Source organism: Pundamilia nyererei, unplaced genomic scaffold, assembly GCF_000239375.1.
Source record: "Pundamilia nyererei isolate P.nyererei 1_Seehausen unplaced genomic scaffold, PunNye1.0 scaffold00011, whole genome shotgun sequence".
NCBI lineage: Eukaryota > Metazoa > Chordata > Actinopteri > Cichliformes > Cichlidae > Pundamilia > Pundamilia nyererei.
Genome location: NW_005187412.1, coordinates 2,570,301 through 2,594,815, shown reverse-complemented (window position 1 = coordinate 2,594,815; position 24,515 = coordinate 2,570,301). Strand labels below are relative to the sequence as shown.

At 41.0% G+C, this 24,515-nt stretch overlaps 2 protein-coding genes across 3 annotated transcripts; both read left to right on the top strand.

Moving 5' to 3' along the window:
• Positions 1 to 10: 10 nt before the first annotated feature.
• On the top strand, positions 11 to 12,036 carry tgfbrap1 (transforming growth factor, beta receptor associated protein 1). The gene is made up of 13 exons (XM_005724183.2): positions 11 to 250; positions 1,622 to 2,332; positions 4,071 to 4,265; positions 4,877 to 5,031; positions 5,212 to 5,294; positions 5,842 to 6,022; positions 6,097 to 6,257; positions 6,778 to 6,835; positions 6,931 to 7,074; positions 7,326 to 7,469; positions 8,348 to 8,507; positions 8,705 to 9,156; positions 9,356 to 12,036. The coding sequence occupies exons 2-13, from the start codon at positions 1,636 to 1,638 to the stop codon at positions 9,542 to 9,544; spliced, it is 2,619 nt and encodes an 872-aa protein (XP_005724240.1). The 5' UTR covers positions 11 to 250; positions 1,622 to 1,635; the 3' UTR covers positions 9,545 to 12,036.
• A 2,720-nt stretch (positions 12,037 to 14,756) lies between these two features.
• On the top strand, positions 14,757 to 24,360 carry LOC102198007 (F-box/LRR-repeat protein 3-like). Of its 2 annotated transcripts, none has more exons than XM_005724181.1 (6): positions 14,757 to 15,071; positions 17,923 to 18,127; positions 19,935 to 20,099; positions 20,209 to 20,331; positions 20,905 to 21,076; positions 21,294 to 24,360. In XM_005724181.1, exons 2-6 carry the CDS (start codon positions 17,924 to 17,926, stop codon positions 21,932 to 21,934), a joined length of 1,305 nt encoding a protein of 434 aa, XP_005724238.1. In that variant the 5' UTR covers positions 14,757 to 15,071; position 17,923; the 3' UTR covers positions 21,935 to 24,360. The 2 variants fall into 2 exon arrangements, with proteins under 2 accessions (XP_005724238.1, XP_005724239.1); XM_005724182.1 differs by lacking the exon at positions 14,757 to 15,071 and adding an exon at positions 15,296 to 15,608.
• The last annotated feature ends 155 nt before the right edge of the window (positions 24,361 to 24,515 follow it).

Here is a 24,515-nt window from a genome sequence, read left to right as displayed (position 1 = left end):
AACGCACCACTATATCACCTGCAGTCAGCAGGGGTTCAATGCAAATGGGCGGCGTTTCATATTGGACAAGCAGGAACTCTCTGGCTGCCATTCAGCTTGTATTATCCGGCTGTCGGTGCGGCAACGACCCCCAGCAGCATGGCAGTGTTGAGGTTTAGGTGTGAGTTCATGTCCTGGTTTTCGGAGTACTGAGGCTTTTCTGCGTGTAGTGACTCCGGCCTGCCGTCCCGAGCGCCGCCTGCATTGATAGGTAGGTCTGCTGTCTACGCCAACTGCTCCGGGAGGAACTGGGCAGGGTGTGGACGTACAGAGCATCATGTCAGTGAAGGGGAGATTGACTGGAAAATAGGTTGATTTTCCTTGTGCGGACACTCCGTGAGGGTTGTAGCCTTGCAGCTTTAACCACACTGGAAATGTAGCCTAGCTTTAAATTAGCTTGCTAGCGTTAGCATAGCAAGAGAACAGTGTTTAGAAGCTAACTTTAGCCGAAAGAGCTACGTGGTACTGAAACAACCTATCAGATTTAAAACTGGCCACGGCTTCCTGACATGACTCATATCGTAATGATGACTCTCTCACCTTCACACAGTCACTGTCAACAGTGATTTTCTTTTTCGCTGCTGCCTCTGTGTTTGGGGAGCTAGCTAGTGCTAACACCATTAGCTCGTACTGTTTGAGCATGAGGGTGTGAGGAGAGCAATCTCTAATGGGTCAAATATAAATGGGTAAACTATACGATAAAGTGTTACTATAGTAGTGTAACAGGACACTCAATACAATTGTGCTGTTGATATAAAACCGCATATCTGCTTTGTTAATCTTTTTGTGTCCGAACACATAACCTTTCACGCAACCCAGATCCGAAATCTCATGCCTTTAAATGTAAACACCAGCAATCCTCAGCTGTACTGTCAAGGAGAGACTTTAAAGAAATGTCAATCTCCTTATCTTAAAGAGAAAACGTCTTAAACAGTATCTTCTGCTCTTTATCAGGCTCTCGGTTGTAGGAACAACAGGTAGGCATAGAAGCCCAAACCTTCCTTTTCTTTACCTCCTTCAGCTCACCTGGCAGGGAGGCATTAAAGTGTTGAGATGTAAACCCTCCAGTGTATCCTGGTTCTGCCCTGGGGTCTCCTCCTTGTAGGACATGCCTACAAAACCTCATCTAGAAGGTTTTTAGTAGGCATCCTAATTAGATGTCCAGCACCTTAACTGGCTTCTTTTTATACGGAGGAGTGGCTCTACTTCCAGCATTCCTCCTAAACGACCAAGCTCCTCACCCTCTAAGGGAAAGTGCAACCACCCATCAAAGGAAGCTTGTTTCTACCACTTGTATCCGATATCGTTCTTTTAATCACTACCCAGGGCTTATGGATGTGGGAGGGCGTGGGAATCGACCTTTCAAATCGACAGCTTTAAAGCACCTTACATTCACAGACTCACACATCACACATGTAAAAATTCACATACATGTATAGTTTTATGAATAAATTATATGCTGAGTATATCCAGAGACTTAATGATTCCTCACAGGGAAATGTTGTACAGTCCGCTTTCCACATTGATTATTTGAATTTGTCTGCAGCTTTGCTGACGCAAACTTATTTTGTACCTCCTGTAGATGCCTTGGCCAAGATGAGCGTGAAGGCTTTTGAGCTAGTCCCCGCTGTGGAGCGAGATCTCCTCATGGGCGACAAAGCTCGCATCAACATTGAGTGCATTGAATGCTGTGGAAAGCACTTGTACGTGGGCACCAATGACTGCTTCATCCACCACTTTCTGCTGGCTGAGGTCGCCTCCTCTAAAGGGAAGCCGGGTTACTTGGCTCAGAAGTTGCTGCACAAATACCTTGGCCTCAAGAAACCTGTTGCTGAGCTGCGGGCTGCTTCTGCTCTGGAGCGTCTCATAGTGCTCTGTGAAGGGATAGTGTTCCTCGTTGACATGGTGACGCTGGAAACGGTGCCCTCGGCAGGTGGAGGTGGAGCCAAGATCAGGGGCGTGGCATCATTTTGTGTTAACGAGAACCCGGTGAACGCCGATCCGTTCTGTGTCGAAATGGGCGTGCTATCCTCCAAACGGCGGACAGTCCAGATTTACATGGTGTACGAGGACAGAGTGCAGCTGGTGAAAGAGTTGACAACGCCCGAGCAGCCCTGTGCTGTCAGTCTTGACGGTTACTTCTTGTGCCTGGCTCTTACCACACAGTATATGATCCTGAACTACAACACGGGAGCCTCCCAAGACCTCTTCCCTTACAACAGCGAGGAGAGGACACCCATTGTAAAGAGAATTGGCAGGGAGGAGTTTCTCTTAGCAGCACCTGGTGGTCTGGGTAAGTCAGAACAAAAACAGTCCCTGCAGTGAATACTTGGAATTTTAAGATGATATCTCAATGGGTGACAAATTAAAAGAAATTCCAACACAAGGGGCCTTAGTAAGAACAGATCAGCTGCGCGAGTGTGTTTTTCTGAGAAGAAATACATTGTGCAGGATGTATTATATTAAATGTTTAGTCTGTTTGAAGCTGCAAAAGTTGTGACTCTGTAGTTTAACAGACTTATTATTTCAAATCCAGATACAAACTTAGTCTTCATGCAAATTTGATATGAGGTCAAAAAGCACAAATTGCTGTGTTTTGGATTAATGATTGTAAAACAGAATTTTTCTGAATCAAGATTACGGATCCTTTTTTGGATGAAAGAAAGACTAAAGCTTAAAAAAAACACTAGTAATATTTGTGATCCTCCTATCATTGTGATTGTTCAGTACACAGTGATTTCACACCTACTGATGTCTTATCTTGAACATAATCTACTCTAGAGCAGGTTTGTCCTGCAGCACAAGTTTCCATAGTAATCTGTTTCTTTTAATTGAACCGTCTTGAATTAAAGGTGAATCTACCAGGATAAATCCAAATCCTGCTTTGTAGTACAGAGGATTGTACATTAAACATTCTCATCTTCATGAAATAGTTTGATAAGGACAACCAGAGGCATTGTCATGTTTGAAGGGTCCACTCCCATTGGCATAGAAATGTTTCATCACAGGATGAAGTTCATCAGCTTTGTGTTGCTTTTAATTTCTCTCTCTAAACCATGTAAAGCACTTTGCTCCCCACAGCATTACACAGCCACCAGCTCCATTCACTGCAGCGCTCCGGGTTCAGCCTTTCTTTTATGTGTCACACATCTGTGTGAAAATACATTTCAGGCATTTTGTGTAGGCTAACATCTCAAAATAAAGAGCTTATTGTTTTGCTCACTATCTCTTAAATGTTGTGATTCTCCAAACTTATTTTTGGGGCTGTTTAAGGGAACATGTGCATTTCCTTTTTAAAATTAAAGTACTGTGTGTAATTGGTGGTGTCTGAAGGATCAAATTGTGTTCTGTAACTTTGACAGCATGTGTGCATCTGCTTGTTTATTAATAAGAATCACCTTGGGTTTTTTTTTTATTATTGGTCAGCTGTAAAAAGCTGAGGGGGAATGGTTGTCACTCTGCTGGGAAGGCAGGCAGGCAACTTGGACACTTAAGTTTGCGAATGTGATAACTCGAGAATAAAGCGATGTAGGAGTTTAAAAGTGGTGTCTACTAGGAGGCTTAAAGGGGTATACTGTAAAGATTGGTATCGATCTAACACAAAGTAAACACAGCACCATTGTTGCCCATACCAATATGTTTAATCAATACAGGGGAGAGAAATATGTTATGATTTATGAGATGCATCACTGTTCATTTCAAATTCTGAAAAGATTTTCATGACTACTAAATCAGTGCGAGTTACTTTACATAATTAGTTAATAGAACAAATGCTCACACTTCAGCTTTTCGTGTATTTTAAAAACTGTTTTTTTTTTTTGGAGACCTGGAATGTAAACGTGCTACTCTAAAAGCACTTTGGGTCACTTTCTGTTGTTTAAATGTGCTACAGACAAAATTCAATTCTATTGCGTTAGTATTGATCCAATACCGATACCAATGCTCGTATCGATACCTGAATCGGTCCGCCCACCTATACTTAACATGTCCATGTTGATCATTAAAACTGCTTTTCCACATGCCATCTCCAGGAATGTTTGCCAATGCAGAGGGTGTATCTCAGCGAGCTCCGGTCAGGTGGTCAGAGAGCGTGATTGGTGCCGCTGTGTGTTTTCCATACGTGGTGGCGTTGGACGAGAGCTTCATCACCATCCACAGCATGTTGGACCAACAACTTAAACAGACCCTTTCATTCAGGGATGGCCATATTTTGCAAAACTTTGAAGGTATGTTTGCATATTGCTTGTTTCTAATGTCTACCAAAAGGTATCACAAATGGGAATTACTATTGAAGTAAATAGCATTTTAATTTCCTCAAGGATTAGGTTTAACTAACAGGTACTTTTTTGATGCAAAGAGCTCCTGAAAAGTGCGTTTGAAAAACAGGAAAGGATTAATAAGTGATATGGGGATGGAAATAGTTATTGCTTTGGCTGACTGGACTGTGTAACCCAAACTGTTCATCAGAAAGCGTCTGGATGGCGCTGTGCACTCAGGTCTCAACTCTTAATGGGATCTGAAGCACTATCGACCATTTCTTGCTACAGAGGATTTCAGTTCTGTGTTAAAATGAAACTTTTATTCTGCTTGGCTTTAGAATAAAAGCATTGAAGTAATATGAAGTCATCTTTGAGCTTCAAGTGCAAAACGACACTCATATGTGCTTGAAAGTGAACTTGAAGCTCTGAGCTAAAGCTCTCTGAAGCTTTCAGTGCGCTATATATTATCCCTGGTTTGGCTGCAATCATCAGGTGCATGCAACGCTTTCAATTTATGGAGCTGTTGTGAGGAAAAATCAGTCTGACCCCTCAGTGCTCTGTGTTTGTGTTTTTTGTAGGGAAGGTCATTCTGGCTTCTACTAAGGCCGTGTACGTCTTAGTACCTCTGCCGCTAGAAAGACAGATTCAAGACTTGCTGGCCAATCACAGAGTGGAGGAGGCGCTCATTCTCACAGAGGGAGCGCAGAGAAATATCCCCAAAGACAAGTTCCAGGTAACAACATGTTTAAGAAGATGATATGTTGGCCACACATTGCACCTGTTGTCACTATTAGAAAATCTTAATATGTTAATTCTGCTTCCTAAACTAATCTTGCTGAGTTTCATTAAAGAGAATATTTTTCACAACTACAAACTCGATTCACTTCTAAATTGTCACTTTCTACTTCTGCAGAATTTGCACAAACGAATCCTCCAGCAGGCTGGATTCATACAGTTTGGCCAGCTTCAGTTTCTGGAAGCGAAAGAACACTTCCGGTAAGTCTGGGTCAGTGCTGGTCAACCCTCAAGTCATCAGACAGTTTTATTGACATTTATGAGAATGCCTGGAATATATTTTATAAAAGAATCATTCTTAATGGCTCCAGTTTTTTCTTTTTTAAATGCGATCAGGTCCATAAGATGGATATATTCTTTTGGAAGGGACACTTGCTTTCTACTTTTGTCTCTGAATACATCTGCAGTGGATTTTAGAGCATGGAATGGAGGTGTGATTTTAAGTGTAGAATTTCAGCTTTAATTGAAAGACTTTAATATTGTAATATCACTTACGAACATACAGCCAGGTTACTCTGTTCCTTGAATGTTAAAGAGCTGTGATTAGTTTAGCAAGAAGTACATGACTCACCCTAAAGTTTATCTCTAATCCTGAAAATCTGCCACATTTTGTACATTTTATCAGACTCTTGTGTTGTCTGTGTCTGCAGTGAGCTCATCTTTTCACTCCACTTTGAAAGTTCTGACAAATGCCAGTTAGAGATGTTGAGTTTTTTATGACCTTACTCTTATTTATTTGATCCTTCAGGAAGGGTCAGCTGGATGTGCGGGAGCTGATATCTCTCTGCCCGTTACTGCTACCAGCTTCCTCTTCATTCACGCGGTGCCACCCTCCTCTCCACGAGTTTGCAGATCTCAATCATCTGGCACAGGGTGACCAGGAGAAAGTGTTGCGATGCAAGAAGTTCCTCATAAGTTATTTAGGAGAGGTAACTGGATTCAGACCTGCACACAGTTTTGTCACTTGTCTTGTGTTAATGGTTTTCATTATCTGTACGCGCAGGTACGAAGCACAGAGGTGGTGAACGGCTGTAGAGAGGATGTGGACACTGCACTGTTAAAGCTGTATGCCGAACAGGACCACGACAGCCTTTTAGACCTCCTGGCTTCAGACAATGCCTGCGTGCTAGCAGACAGTGTCCCATGGCTGGAGAAATATCACAAGTTTGTATACTCTTACGATCTAATCTTTTATGTTAACATGATTAAAAACTCAGAAACTGGTCCAACACAGAGAGACTTTATGATCTCCAAAATGTTGTTAATTATAGCTTCATTGATAAACATGCACAATGACCTAAAAGCTTTGGTTTCTAGTGTGTGTGTGTGCGTGCTCGTGTGAGCGCATGGTTTGACTGTTGTATAAATGGTGATTAAAGTAAATTAGTCCGACTTCTTTCATATGAAATCAGGCTTAAAATTCAGTAATTGGCAGCAACAATAACACTTGGGAATGACTGGGAAACAGAACTTTAATTATTACAGCTACAAAATTCACTAGAGGGATGGACTGAGATGGGTCTTCATTGGGTAAATGCTCTTCCTTCCTCCCACACTGTTAATTAACACCCTGGTAAGGCTTTAATACTATGTCCAGTTTAGGAAGGCAATTTAATTGCTTCATACAGAAAATGTAATCCTCCAGGGCGGCTTTGGCTTCATTCAGCTCTTTTCTGTCTTTAAGATATTTTGCGCTGGGGCTGCTCTATCATTATAATGGTCAGGATTCAGCAGCACTTCAGGTATGTTTGCAATTTTTTTTTTTCTCAGTGATTTATGACTGAAGAATCTGCACTAATACGATGTTTATGAATTGAACCCTTTATGTTTCTGATAGTTGTGGATTCGTGTGGCAGATGGGGAGCTGCAAGACCCTACTAGATCTGATCTTTTTGAGTACATTGTGGACTTTCTCTGCACCTCCTCTAATGTGGACCTTGTATGGAAGTATGCAGACTGGGCCCTACGGAAGGATCCCATCGTAGGTTACCAAAAATGTAACGCTGCTGCAGAATTATTAATACTGGTCTCACTTGGAAGTTTTTGAGTCTTGCTGTCTGTCACTAGCCAATGCTTGCACAATATTTCCTAGTTCTAGTGTTTGAGTGTACTTATTCTGTTGCAGTACATTGTCTTAAAGAGCTTAGAGCTTTGCTCTGCAGACAGTTTGCGTCACTTCCAGTCATTTTGCAAAAGCTAAAGTAGTAACCTAATCTCTTTTCTTGCCCATAGATAGGTGTCCACATCTTCACTAAGAGGCATACCAGTAAAGACCAGCCGGAATTGAACCCTGATGATGTCATCACTTACCTGGGAAAGCACAACCAGGCGCTTCTGCTCTACTTGGAGAACCTGGTGCTGGAGAAAAGGGTGCAGGTACAAAAACACAAGCTGTGATGGCTGATAGACAGTGTTCAGGTCTCAGGCTGCACTCCCACAGAATGTTTAAGTATGAGGAGACGTGAAGGCGTGATATTCAGCTGTAGGTTGTTCATATTTTGGCAGCACAAATGCACAGCCTCTGCAGTTAAGTGAGCAGGGGATTCAGAAAAATTGGAAGTGTAAACATTGCTTTCTGTCACATTTAAGGTTAAATAAAACCAAACCTTTCCTGCAAGGTGGCAAAGGCATCACCAGAAATTGTGCGTCCAGTATAAATGTTCCTTAATTCCGACATGAAAATGCATTTGAACACTTGACTAAATGTGAAAGCATTTTAGTGAAGCAGCTCATGTGAGACATGGTAGCTTCGGTGGTTAGCTCTGTCTCCCCGACTTCCCCTTCTAGTCTTGAGCTGTCAGAATTAAGTTACTTCTAAAGGGTGTGCACATCCTTAATTTGGAGCTTAAGTACAAGTACTTTTATAAATGGTTGGATGAATATTTTCATGAGTTCTTGAAGCCTGAAGTCTATAAATGTTTTCACATCAGCGAACTGCTGCACATGCACACAACTGAACACTTGCTGCTGCTCAGTGAAACCACAGTCTGACCTGTGGGCTGCAGACATGCTTCACTCTTGTAGTTTGGGAATAAGATCCTTAAAGTGATCCTGAAAGTAGGCCCCACGATGCCCCTTTTTCATTTTTCTAGCTAACATTAGATTCTAGAAACTTGCTTACCTATAGTATTGAATCATTGTAAATGGTTATTTTGGACAACTCTCATCGTGGATTTATTTTTAGGTTTCCATCTACAGATGCGCATCTTTAAAAGCTCATTTAATTTGAACTGTTTTCATGTTTGTGGATGCAGAAGGAGAAGTTCCACACACATCTAGCTGTGTTGTACTTGGAGAGGGTGTTATCTTTGATGTCACAGTCTCCAAAAGATGAGGAACAGCTGACCAAAGCTAGGGAAAGGCTTCGAGCCCTGCTCAGGGAGTCCGACCTATACCGTGTACAGTTTCTTTTAGGTGAGAAAAATATCTGTTTGTTTGTCTCTAACAGGCGTTTCTTTTTTCTTGTGGAATTACTTTGTAACGTCTCTTTAAAGATTATGAGCAAGATTTAATTGATGCGCTCTAACGAGGTCTTGCTTTTCATTTAATTGTGCGTCTGGTGATCATTTTGGAGATTTTCATGATGTTTGGTGTTCTTGTGCTCTGTTCAGCTAAAATGGAGAACTGTGAAGAACTGCTGCTAGAGCGTGCAACACTACATGGAAAACTAGAGGAGCATGACAAAGCGCTGCACATTCTGGTGCACCAGCTCAGAGACTTCCCGTCCGCCGAGGCCTTCTGCATATGGGCCTCTTCTAGTAGAGATTCGGCGTACCGACAGCAGCTCTTTCACCTGCTGCTGGGGGTGTATTTGGATGGGAGCCCTCCTGGGCAATCGGGAGACAGCGGAGAGCTGGAGATGGCGGCAGTGGACCTCCTAAATCGGCACGGGGAGGTGTTTGACGCGGTCCGTGTCCTGCGAATGCTGCCAGAAGGCTGGTCACTTCAGCTGCTGCGTCCCTTTCTGGGTCGAGCCATCAGGGCCAGCATGCACGCCTGCCGCACGTCCAGGATCGCTTTAGGGCTCGCACACTCTGAAAACCTTCAACTGCTGCATGATAGGGTAAGAAACGCATTATAGTATTAAGCTAGATAAGTATATAAATAACTGCTCTACTCTTACGCTTAACGAAACACTTTCATTTTTAATTTTCTGGTTTCACGATCAAATAAACGGGTAAACAACCATGAAAAGTTTTTAACAAAACACCTTAAAACTCCTTTCCCTGTTATTTATTTATTTTTTCTCTTTTCTCGTCCAGTTGAAAGAGTGTAAGAGACCCGTCTTTGTGTCTGAAAAGAAGGGATGCCACCTGTGCCACAACACCTTCAGCGAGCCCAGCGTGGTGTGTCTGCCCGGTGGAGTGCCTGTCCACACCCACTGTGTTGCCCAGAGAGTAAGAGACTCTCCCACAAAGAGACAGTTGACTAATAGCAGTAAACACACGTGAGACCTAACCCTTTTTAAGAAACCTCATGGCTTGGGATGAGAGGCACCAAACTACAGCAGGATGCGCTGAGATTTTCAATGGCTGAGGACTGTGGGGATGACAAAAGCACAGAGCCCCAGTTCCCCTAGTGGGCTCTGCAGCTGTGGAGTTAACAAGACACACAAAGAAGGCTGGGCGACTGTGTGGGGGACTCGAGCGCCGCAGTTGTACTGCACTTTCAGACTTACAGTTTGATTTCTGTTCCATTCTGTGGCCGTCCTGTCTTTGTTTTTTCTTCTTTTTTTTTTAAATCCTAAATTCAAGAAACTGCTTGAACTACAGAACATAATATTTGAATCTCATTGCATATATTTCTGAAGCATGAACAGTCTTACACTTTTGGGTCTAATCGGCTCCATATGGGTATTGTATTAATACTGTTCTAACCTGTCTTAACTCGCACATTACAGAGTTGGGTTGTAATGTGAATACTACAAAGGCTCATCAGTACTGATGGAAAAAGTCTGTTGTTCTTTTTCTTTTTTTGTATGTCTTTGACTCTTTGTTCTGGTCTCAAAGCTGCTTTCCCTCCACCCACAATGATGTTGTATTAGTTGGTAACTGACAAGCAACAATTTGATCCAAACCCACTAAATGATTGTCATAGCAAGGTTTAAACAAATAAACACCAACCTTTTGTGGAGCAGCAACAACATAAAATGTCAAAATAACAGTGCTTCACTTATGAATAAGTGTAATTGGACATTTATTAGACTATACACATCACATTGACCTTCTACAAGTTGCACAAATGAGATGAATCCTTAATGATGTGACAGTTAATCTTACAGCGTAACTGAAATGAACCTGCATACATTTTGTCTGGTTTCAAGCAACAAATAAATAAAATTTCCATTGCCCCAAGCATGCATGCATACATTTTGTTTGTTTGAACAGGCCACTCATACTGTTAGATATCCTAATGTATGCATGTACGCAATACTGAGCAAAACATTTAAGGTGAAGTATACTTCAACTTAAATGTTATTTGTTATTTGTTTAAATGGCTATTTGTTTAAAATTTGTGTACAAGATCAATCATGTAGAACAACAGGCCACGAACTACAACTCTCTCCATTGAAAGTGCAAAGTGCACCCGTCTCATTTCTGTGATTCAAAGAGCCTGTAAAATTCTCAGCTTTCTCAGTTTTGGATTTGCATTTAATGCAACAAGTGTTAAAACTGCCCGCAGTGAACGTGATAACAAAGATGGTGAGACTTCATAAAAATGGCAGTGTGTCCAAGAGCAGCAGTAGTATGCAATGACATTTAAGGTGAAACACTTGAGGAAAAAATGAACCGTGCACAAAATAAACTGATGGGTAAGTGGGTGAAAGATCCTGCATGAAGTCAATTAACAGTGTCTGTTCTTCACACACCTGTGACATCGTAACAGGAAAAGTAGTCAAGTTAGTTATGGCATCATAGTCTTTGGTCTATGAGAATGAGGTGGACATGCAAAGACAGGCTCCAAACATAAGTGTAATATTCCTTTGTTATAAGGAATATTACACTTATGTTTGTCTTTGCAAGTTGCCTAAACTGTTGAAATGTTTTAAAGATCACAAACGTCCCACTAATACGTTCTTTTAAAAAAGATCATTATTTCACTGAGGTTTTGTGTATTCATTTGAATCCTTTCAGCAAAACACGTTTCAGAGGAAAATGTGTGTGTGTGCGGGATGTGTATAAAGATGTTTTCATCGGAAATTAAATTAGGTTTGACTCTCCAGAAATTAATTGTTCCAAACAGATAAAAATAAATAAAACATTTCAATTTCAGAAAGAATCTGGCAAGAATGCAGTGTGATAACTGTAATTTGTCTCTATTAATATGCAGGGGTAAATTACTTTTGGCAGCCTTTTCATATTTCAACACAAGAACTTCATCTCCCTGTGACTGTTTCTAAAGACACCAGAAGATGGCAGTAATGTGTCTGAAACCAGAACGCCAGCTGATACCACAATCTCTACAGTTCAATGTTCTTGGCACATGCTCCAGTTTTGAGTTTCAATAAATTCATCCTGGTTGTTTTTGCATAAACGGGTTCACAGGCAAACAAATAAAGAGCATCACTCATGTCTTTATGTTGGAAAATTAAAAGAACCACACATTCGTGGAAATCACTTTAAGGTCCTTTACCACGGCTCCACTTACTAATGGGTATGCTTTAAATAACAGGTGGGGTGGCTCTAGAATAAAGTGTGTTTTAAACGTGTTTAATCTCACTTTCAAATTATACAACCTCAGTCTGACAGTCACTATAACTGCATGATTCAAAGATTTTTGGGAAAACAAAAACTTACAGCTGTATCAGACTCGCTGCCACAGTGTGCAGGCTGAGTGAGGAACAATGATTTTTTTTCCTGCATTCATAATGAAACGACCAACTAACTAATGCATGATGCTGCACTGCGCTTGTTCCCCTAAAACATCTTTCTCCTCTAAACGTTTCACAAGTGTGACAAAAAGTGTTTAATCATCGGGCGCTGTCACACCTCAGATCACATGCTGTTGCTTAACAAGTCTTCATAACTCATAGCAGGTGGATGTCATGTTTGTGAAGAGAAGATTTGGGCATGTTCCTAAATATCTTTAGAAGGTGAGGCTTTGAGAAAACAGAGGAATGAAGGAAACCCCAAAGTAAACATGACTGTGTCCGTGTGCTGCCCACAGAATATACTCAATTTAAATCATTGTTGATCTCCATGTTTTTTAGGGGAAAACTTTCATGAATTCAAAGTTGTCCAATCTACTAAAACCCGTGTCTCTGAATGCTGTGGTGGTGTTGATGTTAGCTACCTGCTGCCTATTTCTACATGTAAAGAACTTTGTGCATTCATGGGCTATATTTCTAACTCTGAGCTTTGTGGATGCATTGGGTTTCACTCCACAGCTGCTTCTGTCTGACGAATTTAGTCATAGCTCGCTTAAAACTCCTCGCCATGACTTCAAAGAATGATGATAAAAGTATTCAGGAGAGCTGTGTGAAAGCATCCTGTCGTATTTTACATAAATATATATCTATACCTCTGTATATACTGCATTTGTATCCCTTTGCTGCTTCCTCCATCAATGCCCGTGTGGATGGAAAAAGGACCAACCTGGTTTAATAAACATGAAACTGCATCAGCTCACAAGTAATTCCAACGTGCATTTTAGCATGATAAGCAGGATTACTGTTTGTTTCTGTTTTTTTCCTCACTTCTTGGGAATTAAAGTTTTTCTGTGGATTAAAGAGTAATAAAAAGGATTTTTTTTAAAGCAGCTGTTTTGTTGGATGTCAGTTAACCTCTTGAGTGTGAAGTTAAAGCATACATTTTAGCAGCAAAAACTCATTGCCTTACACTCTAACTGCTAGCTGTGGTGGCAGTTAGAGTGTAAGGCAATGAGTGGGGTTGGGTATTTGTGTCTATGCGCACAAATACCCAACCCCCCCCCAAAAAAAAGAACCCACAGAATTTTTTTTTTTCAAACGTGCAAACGGTGCTAATAATAATGTCTTCATGTCAATCCTGACAATTCTGGAGATGAGAACTAAGATTAAAAGAAGCTGATTATAAAAAAGACACATGGACTTTGAGAGCATTTATGATTCAAACTGAAAACGTTTCTCATATCTTCTCTTTTTCTTTTGTAGTTTTGTTGAAGGCGCGGTAACAAATATTTCAGGCGTTCAAGATGAAATTGGCAGATAAGAGACTCCTCGCTGTGTGAAGAGACGGCGATGCAGTTGGAAGCCTGTTGTGACTGCAGTTTTGATGATCCTGATCACTGACTGTTTTCAGAAGAGACATTCACTGTGCAGAGCAACACGAAGCAATTGGAACTGGAAAACAACCAACCAAAGGAAAACTGTGTTTCCATCTTGTTCTCCAGCAAACCCGTCCTACCTCTGGAGATCCTGACGCACTGATCCCGACTTGCTGCCTTACTTAGGGAATTACAGGTCATCCATGCTTTTGTCTTTAAGGCATGGCTGTAATTTAATTAATTAATTTGATTAAGCTGGCTTCATGGATAAATAAAGCTTGGTATCATCTGCATAGCATTGTAAGTTTATGCAGTATCTGTATTAATATAATCTTATCACTCACCAGTCTTCACTGTGCAGGGCATGGTGAAGGAGAGTACACACTTACGAGCCAGAGGCAACACAGTCACCATTGGACTGTTGAGCTGAATAATACCAATGCCAGTGACATGCCAGGACAGGACTGTGTTCCCAGTTTGAAGCAGAGGATTAGTTAAATTCCTGTGGTAAGACTGTTTGAACATGACACTACCTGTGCACAACCAATATGTTATCCTGACTGAGAGACAGTAACAGTCTATATTTACTTCCTAGCACAGTGGGCTTCTCTCTTAAATATAGTGGCAATTGTTCTCCTCCTGTATAACATCAACCCTCTGCATGTCCACCACTACACCATCACTACACCCATGAATTTTCTTTCTGGTCTTGCTCTTTTCCTCCTGCTTGGTAGTCTTATCTTCAACAAGCTTTGTCCCATATATCCACTAACCCTGCTCTGCACATGTCCAAACAACCTGAGCTGTCTGTCTGATATTCTCATTTCTTATCCATCCTGGTCACTCCCAACAAAAAGCATCTTCAACTCTGCCACCTCCAGCTCAGACTTATTTTTGCTTGTACTACTCTCTCCGAACCACATGTCATAGCAATTAATCATTTGCTTTCACTCTTACTCCTTTCTTTCTGTCACAAATCACCTGTTACGCTTGTCTCCACCCCCTCCACCCTGTCCCCACCTCTCTTGTGCTCTATCTGCACTTTGGATGGTTGACCGCAGGTATTTCAACTTCACTCCTTGCAGCTTCCCTATTACACCTGCCTCACTCATTCACACACATACATTCTGCCTTGATTTTACTGAGTTTCATTGCTCTTGTCTCCAACACCTCAATTTTTCAGGTGGTATATAAATGAGGTTTATTACTATTATTAGTATCATTATTATTGGAAAGTAAAATGTTTTAATTTTTAATGAGGATATTTAAATGACATAGCATAAATGTCACTCTTTGGATTCAATTTCATATTATTGTTTAAAAATGTAATTTCTTCTTCTTCTCATTTGAATACCCCCATATCTCTGTATGAAAACATCTTAGGGTGAAACTGCTCCCCCTGCTGACCGTTCACGGTAACCGTGGAACGGCTGTAGCCCACTGGCTGCTCCGCACAACAACACAAACGCCATCTTTAGCTGACAAGCAAAGTAGCGAAGCTGAGAGTTGAGAAGCGAAACTAGGTCAGGCGCTCGGAAAGCCAGCACACTTTTGAAAACCTCATTTCACCAGCTTCCCGGCAGTTTTCGCTAACCTCCCGACACACCGTGCTGTCGTATGGTCCAATGTGTTTGATCGGTCGGCCAGCTCGGACGCAGTTTTCTTGTGTCGGTCCCGGTTGACGTTGAGTGACCGTCTCTAAATAAACAGCCCCACGGAGGAGGTGATAACCAGGTGAGGAGGGTGAAGATAAATAACTACCGCAGACCTGTAAGTGTCTGATCGAGCTGTTTTTAGTCACCGTTTTATGTTAAGTGGGTAGACTTTGCTAAGTAGTTGCCAAGATGGGCTGAGCTAAGCTAACTCCTGACGGGTGTGTTGTTGCTGTAAATTGCGGTGGCATTAAAAGGCGTCCACAGCTTGGCATTTATGCGTGGGAAAAGGCGCTTTTATTAAAAGACAGTATCAGCGAGGAGAAGCTAACTTTGAGGCAGCTTGACCACACGGTGCTGGTGGTTGAAGCAGAGGGAGGCGTGTCCTCTATCTGTACTGTTTTCATTTTCAGGTGGGCAGAAGAAACGCTGAAGGAAACACGTAGGCTGTTCTTGCAGTTAATCATCAGCGTGTGTGAGGCAAAACACGCGGAATGGTCCAGTGCACACAGTAGTCAGGACAGACTTCCAGGAAATAAACACGTTGCTTTCTAACTTGGTGCTCGCGTACCTGTGAGAATCGACCGATACTGGGGGAACGGGAAAGCCGATAGAGGCAGTAAGCTGTTTTAAATTGTTAATGATTAAAGAAACTCGTCACGAGTGTTTTTGTTTAGAAAACCAGTCAACTAGTTAACCAGTATCCACGCAGCCACAGGTTAAAACTAAAGATGTATCATTAGAAAACAGAGTACACACACACACACACACACACACACACACACACACACACTTACTTTAGTGGACAGCAGAGTAAATATGCTTTTGTGATGTTCTTTGAAGTTTTAAAAAAAAAATTCTTTTGTGATTTAGTTTTGGTTTGCTTTTTTTCGTGTCCCTTTTATTCATTAAACATGTTCAGCATTAGTTTTCATTAATTTAGCTGTTAGTTTTATTTTTTCTGGAATTAAGATAACTCTTTATTGTCATTGCGCAGTCATACATAGTACAATAGTACTATGAAATTGGAAAACCGTTATGTTTTGACAAGAATGACAGCTAAATATACTTCCTTTATATATTCCGTGATATAAAAATGCAATATTATTTCTGTTTTCATGCTTTTTTTCTAAAGGCCAGTTTTTTATTTTTTGCATCTGCAGCAGTATGCAAACGTTTTGATTATTTAGATTTTATATGTATTTATATATAACTTTGCATTTGTATGTAAACATGTGCAAACATACATGGAAATACAGTGTAAAACGCAAAATAGTTTGTACAGTTCTAACAAGCTTAAAAATCGATATTTAGTATGACCACCTTTGTTATTCAACACAGCCTGAACAGCTTTCGTGTAATATCTGGATATATTCACGTATATCCACAGACCAGTTCTTGTATCATTTGGGACACCTCAGTCTTTTCTCCACATTTCCCTTCCTTAACAATGGCTTCTTCTCAGCCACCCTTCCTATGAGACCATTGCTGAGCTTCAGTGAACGTTAGAGAAATGTTTTTTTGTCCAGTTTTCTCAAACCTTTTGAGGACACTCTGCACACCATACTGAGATATTAGAAGTTATTGTCTAATAGTACTTTGGAAGTCACCTTGGTGCAAAAATAAATTTTTTATGGTTAGCAGATGATGCTATCTTAAGCATTTTTCACATATTGAGCTAAATACAGTACATTGGAAACAAATTGTGTCTTTCTTACAGGCTACTAGAAATGAAGTGCCCAAGATACAATGTAAAACTGGTTCTTTGCTAAGTTGTCTGTTATGTGTTGACACAACACTGTTAATTTAGGTGCCTTTTTATGCTTGAATGGTCAGTGTTAAAAGTCTAAACAAACAAACAAGCAAAAACATTCCTCTTAAAATGGTCAGCTAGAAGGAATAGAACAGAATAGCTCTTTATTATCACTGTGCATGTGCAGCAAGATTATGGGTGCTCCCCACCAACTGTGCAGGAATAAAATATAAATAGTAAACAGCATGAATAAATGGCAAACAAGAGAAATGTTTTCAAAAATAAGAGAAAGGCACATTAAAGTACAATGGACTGAAAATGAATGAATGAAAAAGCAACCAATGTCCAGAAAAGAACTGCAAAAGGCCTTCTTAAAGCCTGGATAACTATTATTAAAACGCACTTAAGAAAATACAAGGAAGTTGAGCTCATTTTAAGCAAAATATAAAGAAACAAGGGGTAACTCAAGAGTTTTGCACAAATAATTATTGAATAATAATAATAATAATGGATTGGATTTATACAGCGCTTTTCAAGGCACCCAAAGCGCTTTACAATGCCACTATTCATTCACTCTCGCAGTCACACTGGTGGAGGCAAGCTACAGTTGTAGCCACAGCTGCCCTGGGGCAGACTGACAGAAGCAAGGCTGCCATATCGCGCCATCAGCCCCTCTGTAGAACTGTACTGTAGAAACCTTTGTGCTCATATGTTCTAGATAGTCTTGTTTAATCAACTGCTGATTTTTAACTAGCTGAATTGAGTCAAATACACCAAGTTATTGACCTAACCATGGGGTCATGTGATCCTGCTTGGAGTCTAAATTTAGAAAGGAGAAGCACTCCTCCTGGTTTTCATTGATCATCTATAGGCACTGGTAGTTTTGTCATCTGGTCATTTTTTAAATGGGTACATAAGATTCACATATTTATCACAACAGTTATATATGTTGCTGTGAAATGATTTTTGTTTTTGTTTTTACTAGTTCATGACTCAAAATAAGCAAATCTATATATAATTAACCAGATTACCCAATAAAAATATTTGTGGCTTTAGGGTCATGTGTCAGGCTTCCATATATGGGCTGCAAAAATAAAAACAACTGGGATAACATGCACAACGGCGAGCGGAAAAACTCAGCTCATCTGTCTGGATTTTAAACCCTCATCTTTTCACCCAGGATGAAACGAGGTCTCCAAGGGAACGAGCAGGAGGATGGAGGTGGAACCAGCGGTGGGTGTCAGAAGACTCTTAAACGGTCCCGCAAGCAGAGGAGGGAGAAAGATTTGGAGGATGAGGAAGTCCGCTGGGAGTGTCTGCCACAGGAGATCCTGCTCCACGTCTTCCAGTACCTGCCTCTACTGGATAGGGCTTTTGCCTCCCAGGTACCTGTATAATAATAATAAAGCAGCATTTATAGCTGCTCTTAGTTTACAATATGTAGCAGGGGGCAGTATTTATTAGTTGTAAGAACTAGAGCAGCACAGTCACATTTTTTCCCCTCTCATACTCATGTGTAAGCCTCGTTTGTATTGCTTTACTTACACGCTACATTGGCATTATTATACCTAATGGTTGCTGAGTTTATCTGATGGAGGATTATGAGCCTTAAAGGCCATAAGTGGGTGCTTCAGCTTGACTTTGATTGTGATACATGCTGTATTTGTTCATATAATGAGAGAGGTCTTCATTTGGCTAAACTAAGAAGGTAAAGCAGGGTTCTGTTAGTTTGTGGGTATGGGGTCATGTTTCAAAGCACTGCCTCAATTCGAACTGCTGCCAGTTTATCTCTTTTTTTAAAGTTGCAGCATTTTGCTGTTAACACGTTAATGGAAGGTTACTCATTCATGAGGGAGATCAACAAGATGTTTTCAGTTTTTCTGCACAAATAAAATGCAGCATGAGCATCTAAGTGGTAAACATAATGGAAAATGCAAAAGCATATAATATCTGAATGTTTGACGGCTTTGCTGTTGCAGACAAAGAACTTCCCCAATTCACTTGTTTGTTAAGCTACAGTACGGCTGTTTCAGTGGACTGAGACCAGATGCATTGGAGTATTATAAAGTCATACTGTTCATGAGCACAATTTAATTTATGTACAAAATTTTAAAAAAGCAATATAAAGTAATCAACTGTCTCACCAGTAGATCTCACCTCGGGGTAGTCTGACTTCATCGTGCTGCAGTTCAGTTCAATTTTTATATCAAATCACAAGAACAGGTCTTTAAAATTATTCAAGACCTCGTATGTAAGGAAAAGGATTTTAAATTTGATTGTGAATTTAACAGGGAGCCAATGAAGAGAAGCCAGTCAGTTTTCTGGTGCTTCGAGGTCTGATTAGAGTCATTTTCCAGCTCAAACCATTTTAATAGAGCAGAACAAGGAACCAGCTGCACACGTTTGAGTTGGATCCTGCAACTTCGAGGTGGGAGAGAATCTCCCACCAAGTTTGGAAGATGGTATCAACAAAGCGTGCAGCCAGACTCCAAGAGCCAAGGCTAAGGCTTTGCAGTTAAAAAGAAAAGTAGTTAGACACCAAAATTGAGTGATCTCCTTTGGCCACACTTCACCTCTCCACTGTCTCGTGACTTTAAGCCGTGACAATCCTGCAGAGGGCACCCAGCAGCAGAAACGCATAAGAAATATTTTATTTATGTGTTATGTATATATTTACACCCATGAAACAGGCAGTGAGGATTTTGACACTTCTTAATTTCCTTTCACACCCAGTTGGCTAAGGAAGTTGATGCAATGCAGCATGTTTGAAGGTTCTTACGGCTTCACACATGCTTTATTTATACCGTTGGCTCGGAGTCAAGTATTTTTAAAAAAAATCATTATTAATATTAAATACTTATTTACCAGTTTACTGTGCCATGTCAAACAGATGCTACCTACTGCTACAAATTATTAGTGGTATTTATTTTCCTATTTTTCCAAATAACTTCTGAGCATTATGATTATGTAACTCAGCAGGAGTTTAAACAGTAAGCAAGCAGATGTATAGTGTTGCTGTTTTCCTGTTTCAACAAGTCATATCCTTGACATTTGTGCCAGGGTGACACCTCTAAGATTAATTATTGGTTTCTCTTCTCTGAGTCACATTTTGTCCTCTTGCCTGAGGATGAAAAAAAAGAAGTATTTTTGTCTTCAGCATGAAAAATTGAAAAGTTTGTGTTGTTGCTGCAGGTGTGCCGGGGCTGGAACGAGGCCTTTCACATGCCAGAACTGTGGCGATGCTTTGAGTTTGAGTTGAACCAGCCAGCCAGCTCCTACCTGAAGGCCACACACCCAGACCTCATCAAACAGATCATCAAGAGGCATTCGGACCACCTGCAGTATGTCAGCTTCAAGGTACGAAAGAGAGGGGGGCAGTTTGAGGTTACAGCAGTTCAGTGATGAAGCGAAGTGGATTTTTATGTGCTGCCCAACTCACAGTGCGATTTTCTCTGTGTGCTGCCAGGTGGACAGCAGCAGAGAGTCTGCAGAAGCAGCGTGCGACATCCTCTCTCAGCTGGTGAATTGTTCTTTGAAAACTCTGGGGCTCATCTCCACAGCCAGGCCCAGCTTCATGGAGATGCCTAAGGTCAGCCTCAGCAACAGGGTTACATCGTGTGCATTTTCAAGTAAAAGCAAACAGACGTGACAGCACAAGGTGGACTTTTGCAGAGCCTTAGAAATGAGGCATGACTGAGAAGATTTGAGAACCACTGAAGCACTGAGACATGAGCGTCTCTGAATTGTAACGCACCGCAGAGATCTGAAAATCCACCGCTTTAGAGCTCCTTTGATTAATGCCTGAAAGGAAGCTGGTCTGATTAAAGTCAAGTGCCTGTGGGAAGGTCTACAAGTTGATATCTCCAAAATCTTGTACTCAGCCCCTGTTTTCTTTGACACTTTATCTCAGAAGACAGATCCCACAGATGCATACAATGTAAAAGAAACTCTGTGGAATTATGGTAATTTGCTGTGCGGCGGTCTTGTTTTGTTTGCAGCTTTTATTTTACAACTACCTGCACAAATGTGCATCTGCTCCTAGACAAAGCTGAAAGTTTCAGTGTGTATGTGTAGTTGAATTAGATGCTTGTTACTAGATCTGTCTGCAGATTTCTTAAATAAAATGTTTGCTTATTGTTTCTCTCTCTTCTCTGTTCAACAGTCCCACTTCATCTCAGCACTGACTGTGGTTTTCGTCAACTCTAAATCCCTGTCCTCCCTGAAGATTGATGACACGCCCGTGGATGACCCGTCTCTTAAAGTCCTGGTGGCCAATAACAGCGACACGCTCAAACTGCTCAAAATGAGCAGCTGCCCTCACGTTTCACCTGCAGGTACTGACAAATGGAACAAATGAGAGAAATTAGGGGCCTTAATGATTAGTAATGACTAATTAGTCATTGTGTAGAATTTGATTGATTGATTGAGAACTGTTATCGCTGAAATTGTAAGGTTTCTCCCTTGTTTCTCAGGGGCTTGGGTGCGATTTATAGACGTGCTGTACAGGTTGCCAGTAAACACTGCATTTATTTTTTGGGCGTGTATTTCCAGGCATCCTGTGTGTGGCTGATCAGTGCCATGGCCTGAGAGAACTGGCTCTCAACTACCATTTGCTGAGCGATGAACTTCTCATCGCCCTCTCCTCGGAGAAGCATGTGCATCTCGAGCACCTCCGCATTGACGTGGTTAGTGAAAATCCCGGCCAACAGTTTCACACCATCAAAAAGAGCAGCTGGGACGCCATGAAGCGTCACTCGCCTAAATTTAATCTGGTCATGTACTTCTACCTCTACGAGGATGAGTTTGGCCCTTTCTTCCGCGACGAAATCCCCGTCACGCATCTGTACTTCGGCCGCTCCGTCAGCAAAGACGTGCTGGGGCGCGTCGGCCTCAACTGCCCGCGTCTGGTCGAGCTGGTGGTGTGCGCCAACGGGCTGCGACCGCTGGACGAGGAGCTGATCCGCATCGCCCAGCGCTGCACGCAGCTGTCTGCCATTGGCTTGGGAGAGTGCGAAGTGTCCTGCAGCGCCTTCGTGGAGTTTGTCAAGATGTGTGGACACAGACTGACGCAGCTATCCATCATGGAGGAAGTACTGGTTCCAGATCATCGCTATGGGTTGGATGATATCCACTGGGAGGTATCAAAGCATTTGGGTCGCGTCTGGTTCCCAGACATGATGCCTACGTGGTAGAGCTCTGGTAGAAGGCTCATCTTTCAAACATGAAGAAAACTGATTTTATTTTATTAACATGTATTGATTTCAGCTACAAAGTTCTGTATATAACTTTTGTATTTAGGAGTATATTTATAGATTATAATTTACGTAATTTGTAACATTTAGTATGTTGTTTTCTTCAGCCCTTTAATACTGGATAAATATAGTGTTTGAGGAGGGTTTGGGAGTGTCACTTTTCCAGGGGGATTAACAAATATGTCTGGTAACTAATGGCCCGTTTATGCTCGCCGTTTTTGCCCTCATGAACGGTGATGTACGACGAAAGTGACATCACATCCACCGGGCAACCCGCGCCTTTTATTCGTCATTCTGGTCAATCCACGAACTTTTGTAGCTTCACACAGGTGTCTGTGCCATTGCTGCAGCAGCTGGTTTGGGAGTGCACTCGTGTCAGAAGTAAACCTCTTGTTTAATTCTATCATTGCAATTGTTTTGCTTCTGGTTTTGACTTTTTCTCCTGTGCCACAGTGAATGTGGATGTTTTACGTCAGTGGTGACACCTATCATTCAGGAAAATCCTGCAGCAAATCCTGCTTTAAATGATGCGCTATTGCGACGTCACAGTTGGCGTGCAGAACCACCGGTCCGGCGAGCATAAATGCACCTAATTAGTTTCATACACACAAGATGCATGTAACAAAGATTCCTTTTTGCCTTGTAAATATAATCCTTTTAATATAAATCAGAAACTTTAAAGCACTGAGCTTAATTTCACTTAAGCGAGTCATCACCACACTGAACCCAGTGTCTTTGAAGCCAGGCAGTTTAGTCTTAGAAGGGGATGATCACCATTATAAGCTAATGTATTTTAGTACTCATTCAAAGCCACCCAAATTAATGTTATAGAAGCTTTTCTGATATATTTTTGTTTGTTTCTTTACAGCTGCAGTAATAAGTTGTGACTGTACAAGAATGAGTGATTTTTTTATTTCACAGTGAGGCGACAGCTTGTTATAGATTGTGGTTGCTGATCATGTGATACTACAAGGAGGGAGGCAGCGGCACAGACAGTACTTCCTTGTTTTGTCTGCTCCATCCATCACTGTGTCACGACTTCAGTTTTATTTGAATGTGCTTTTGAACCTCATGTTTCTGCCCTGTGTTTGATTTTGGACAGCAAATTGTGGAGGCAGTTTTCTTTGGTCGCTTTGGCCATGATCGCGTTTGTCTTCATATACTGTATAAATATGTGTATATATAAACATATATGTGCGTGCATGCGTAATGTACGATAATTTATTTTCTGCATTGCCTGCACCCACGTTCCTGTAATTGTAAATATAAAATCTGTTATATTTAAAAACAAATGTAAGAGAGAAATTCTAATCGTATATCTGTACATTTAATGATTCCTTTCGATGCACTTTTACCCTAATGAAGGTCCCGAGAGTAGCATTAGGGAAGGAAATGGAACAGTTTTGGAGCTAAATGGTCACAGGATTTAGCAGCGGTTCTCCAGTCTAATAACTCTGAGCCACCTTTTGTAGTTAACTTGATTTTATAAGGTTCGTTTCTTACAAACGTTGAGATTATAAGATCCTAAAGTGGGTTTGTTTTTTTGTTAACTGACACACAGAAATCATCCTGGGAAACCAAAACCCTCGATACAGCACAGTCACTGATTATGCTTCTATTTCTAACTTGAAGAAATATTAGAGTGATTCAGGAAAATTGTAACTAATTGGGAATCAAATTCAGAATTTCAAAGGTTATTTGATTGATGTGCGCACCGTTGTAACGTTAGGGCTGTGTTGTTCAGCCTGTCGCAGACACAGTGGACTTTCAGAAATGAAGCGGGTGGTTGTAGATGATATTTGAAATCGTGCAGCCCTGCAGACGGGACAGTATGGCAGCTGAATGTTGATGTAGCCGAGTGTTTTCATGAATGTGTAAGCTTGAAATATTTATCTTTCTCTATTGTTTTTGTTGCAGTGGGCTGAAAGCTGATTTAAGTTGGACACCTTTTAGTCTGTCAGTCATTATGTTCCGAGTTTATGAGGTTCATATTTCACCTTATCTGTTTTGTTTTTTTTTTTTTTTTTCTTTTTTTTTTTTGGGCAAATGTTAATAGAAGAGCCACTCCTTTATATTGATATTCTACCCTGTAACAGGCCCTGTAACGTCTTACTTGCAAGTTTTCTGTTTCTGCGAAGCTGCCACGCCTGGCAGTGGACTTTATCCTTTACTAGCGCACAGTACAGTTTATGGTGTATCTATACAAATGTAAATATGCCGTCTGTTGGTTAATATTAACCACATTTGTGTTGTGCTTGCACATGATTATCGTAGCATCAGAAAATTGGCCGAGTAAGGGCTGCAGTTGTATAGAGAACAACATGTTGTTTATATTTAATCTAAATAAAGCTGCATTGTATTGAGAAGATTTTTGGAGAGTAATGTCTCGTTCTTTTCCCAAAGAAATGAAGCATTCCAGTAAAAATCTTAAAAAAAATAAAATAAATTGTACTATAAAGACAATGATGTGCTTCGGTTCACATGGATTTAAGTTCTTTGAACTGTTTCAAGATCATATTCA

Excerpts from the sequence above, each read along its gene's own strand:
- tgfbrap1 (XM_005724183.2), top strand. The coding sequence starts at position 1,636 with ATGAGCGTGAAGGCTTTTGAGCTAGTCCCCGCTGTGGAGCGAGATCTC. Across the intron at positions 2,333-4,070 it reads AGCAGCACCTGGTGGTCTGG|GAATGTTTGCCAATGCAGAG; the intron begins GTAAGTCAGAAC and ends TGCCATCTCCAG. Across the intron at positions 4,266-4,876 it reads TATTTTGCAAAACTTTGAAG|GGAAGGTCATTCTGGCTTCT; the intron begins GTATGTTTGCAT and ends TGTTTTTTGTAG.
- LOC102198007 (XM_005724181.1), top strand. The coding sequence starts at position 17,924 with ATGAAACGAGGTCTCCAAGGGAACGAGCAGGAGGATGGAGGTGGAACC. Across the intron at positions 20,100-20,208 it reads TGCAGTATGTCAGCTTCAAG|GTGGACAGCAGCAGAGAGTC; the intron begins GTACGAAAGAGA and ends GTGTGCTGCCAG. Across the intron at positions 21,077-21,293 it reads CCCTCACGTTTCACCTGCAG|GCATCCTGTGTGTGGCTGAT; the intron begins GTACTGACAAAT and ends GTGTATTTCCAG.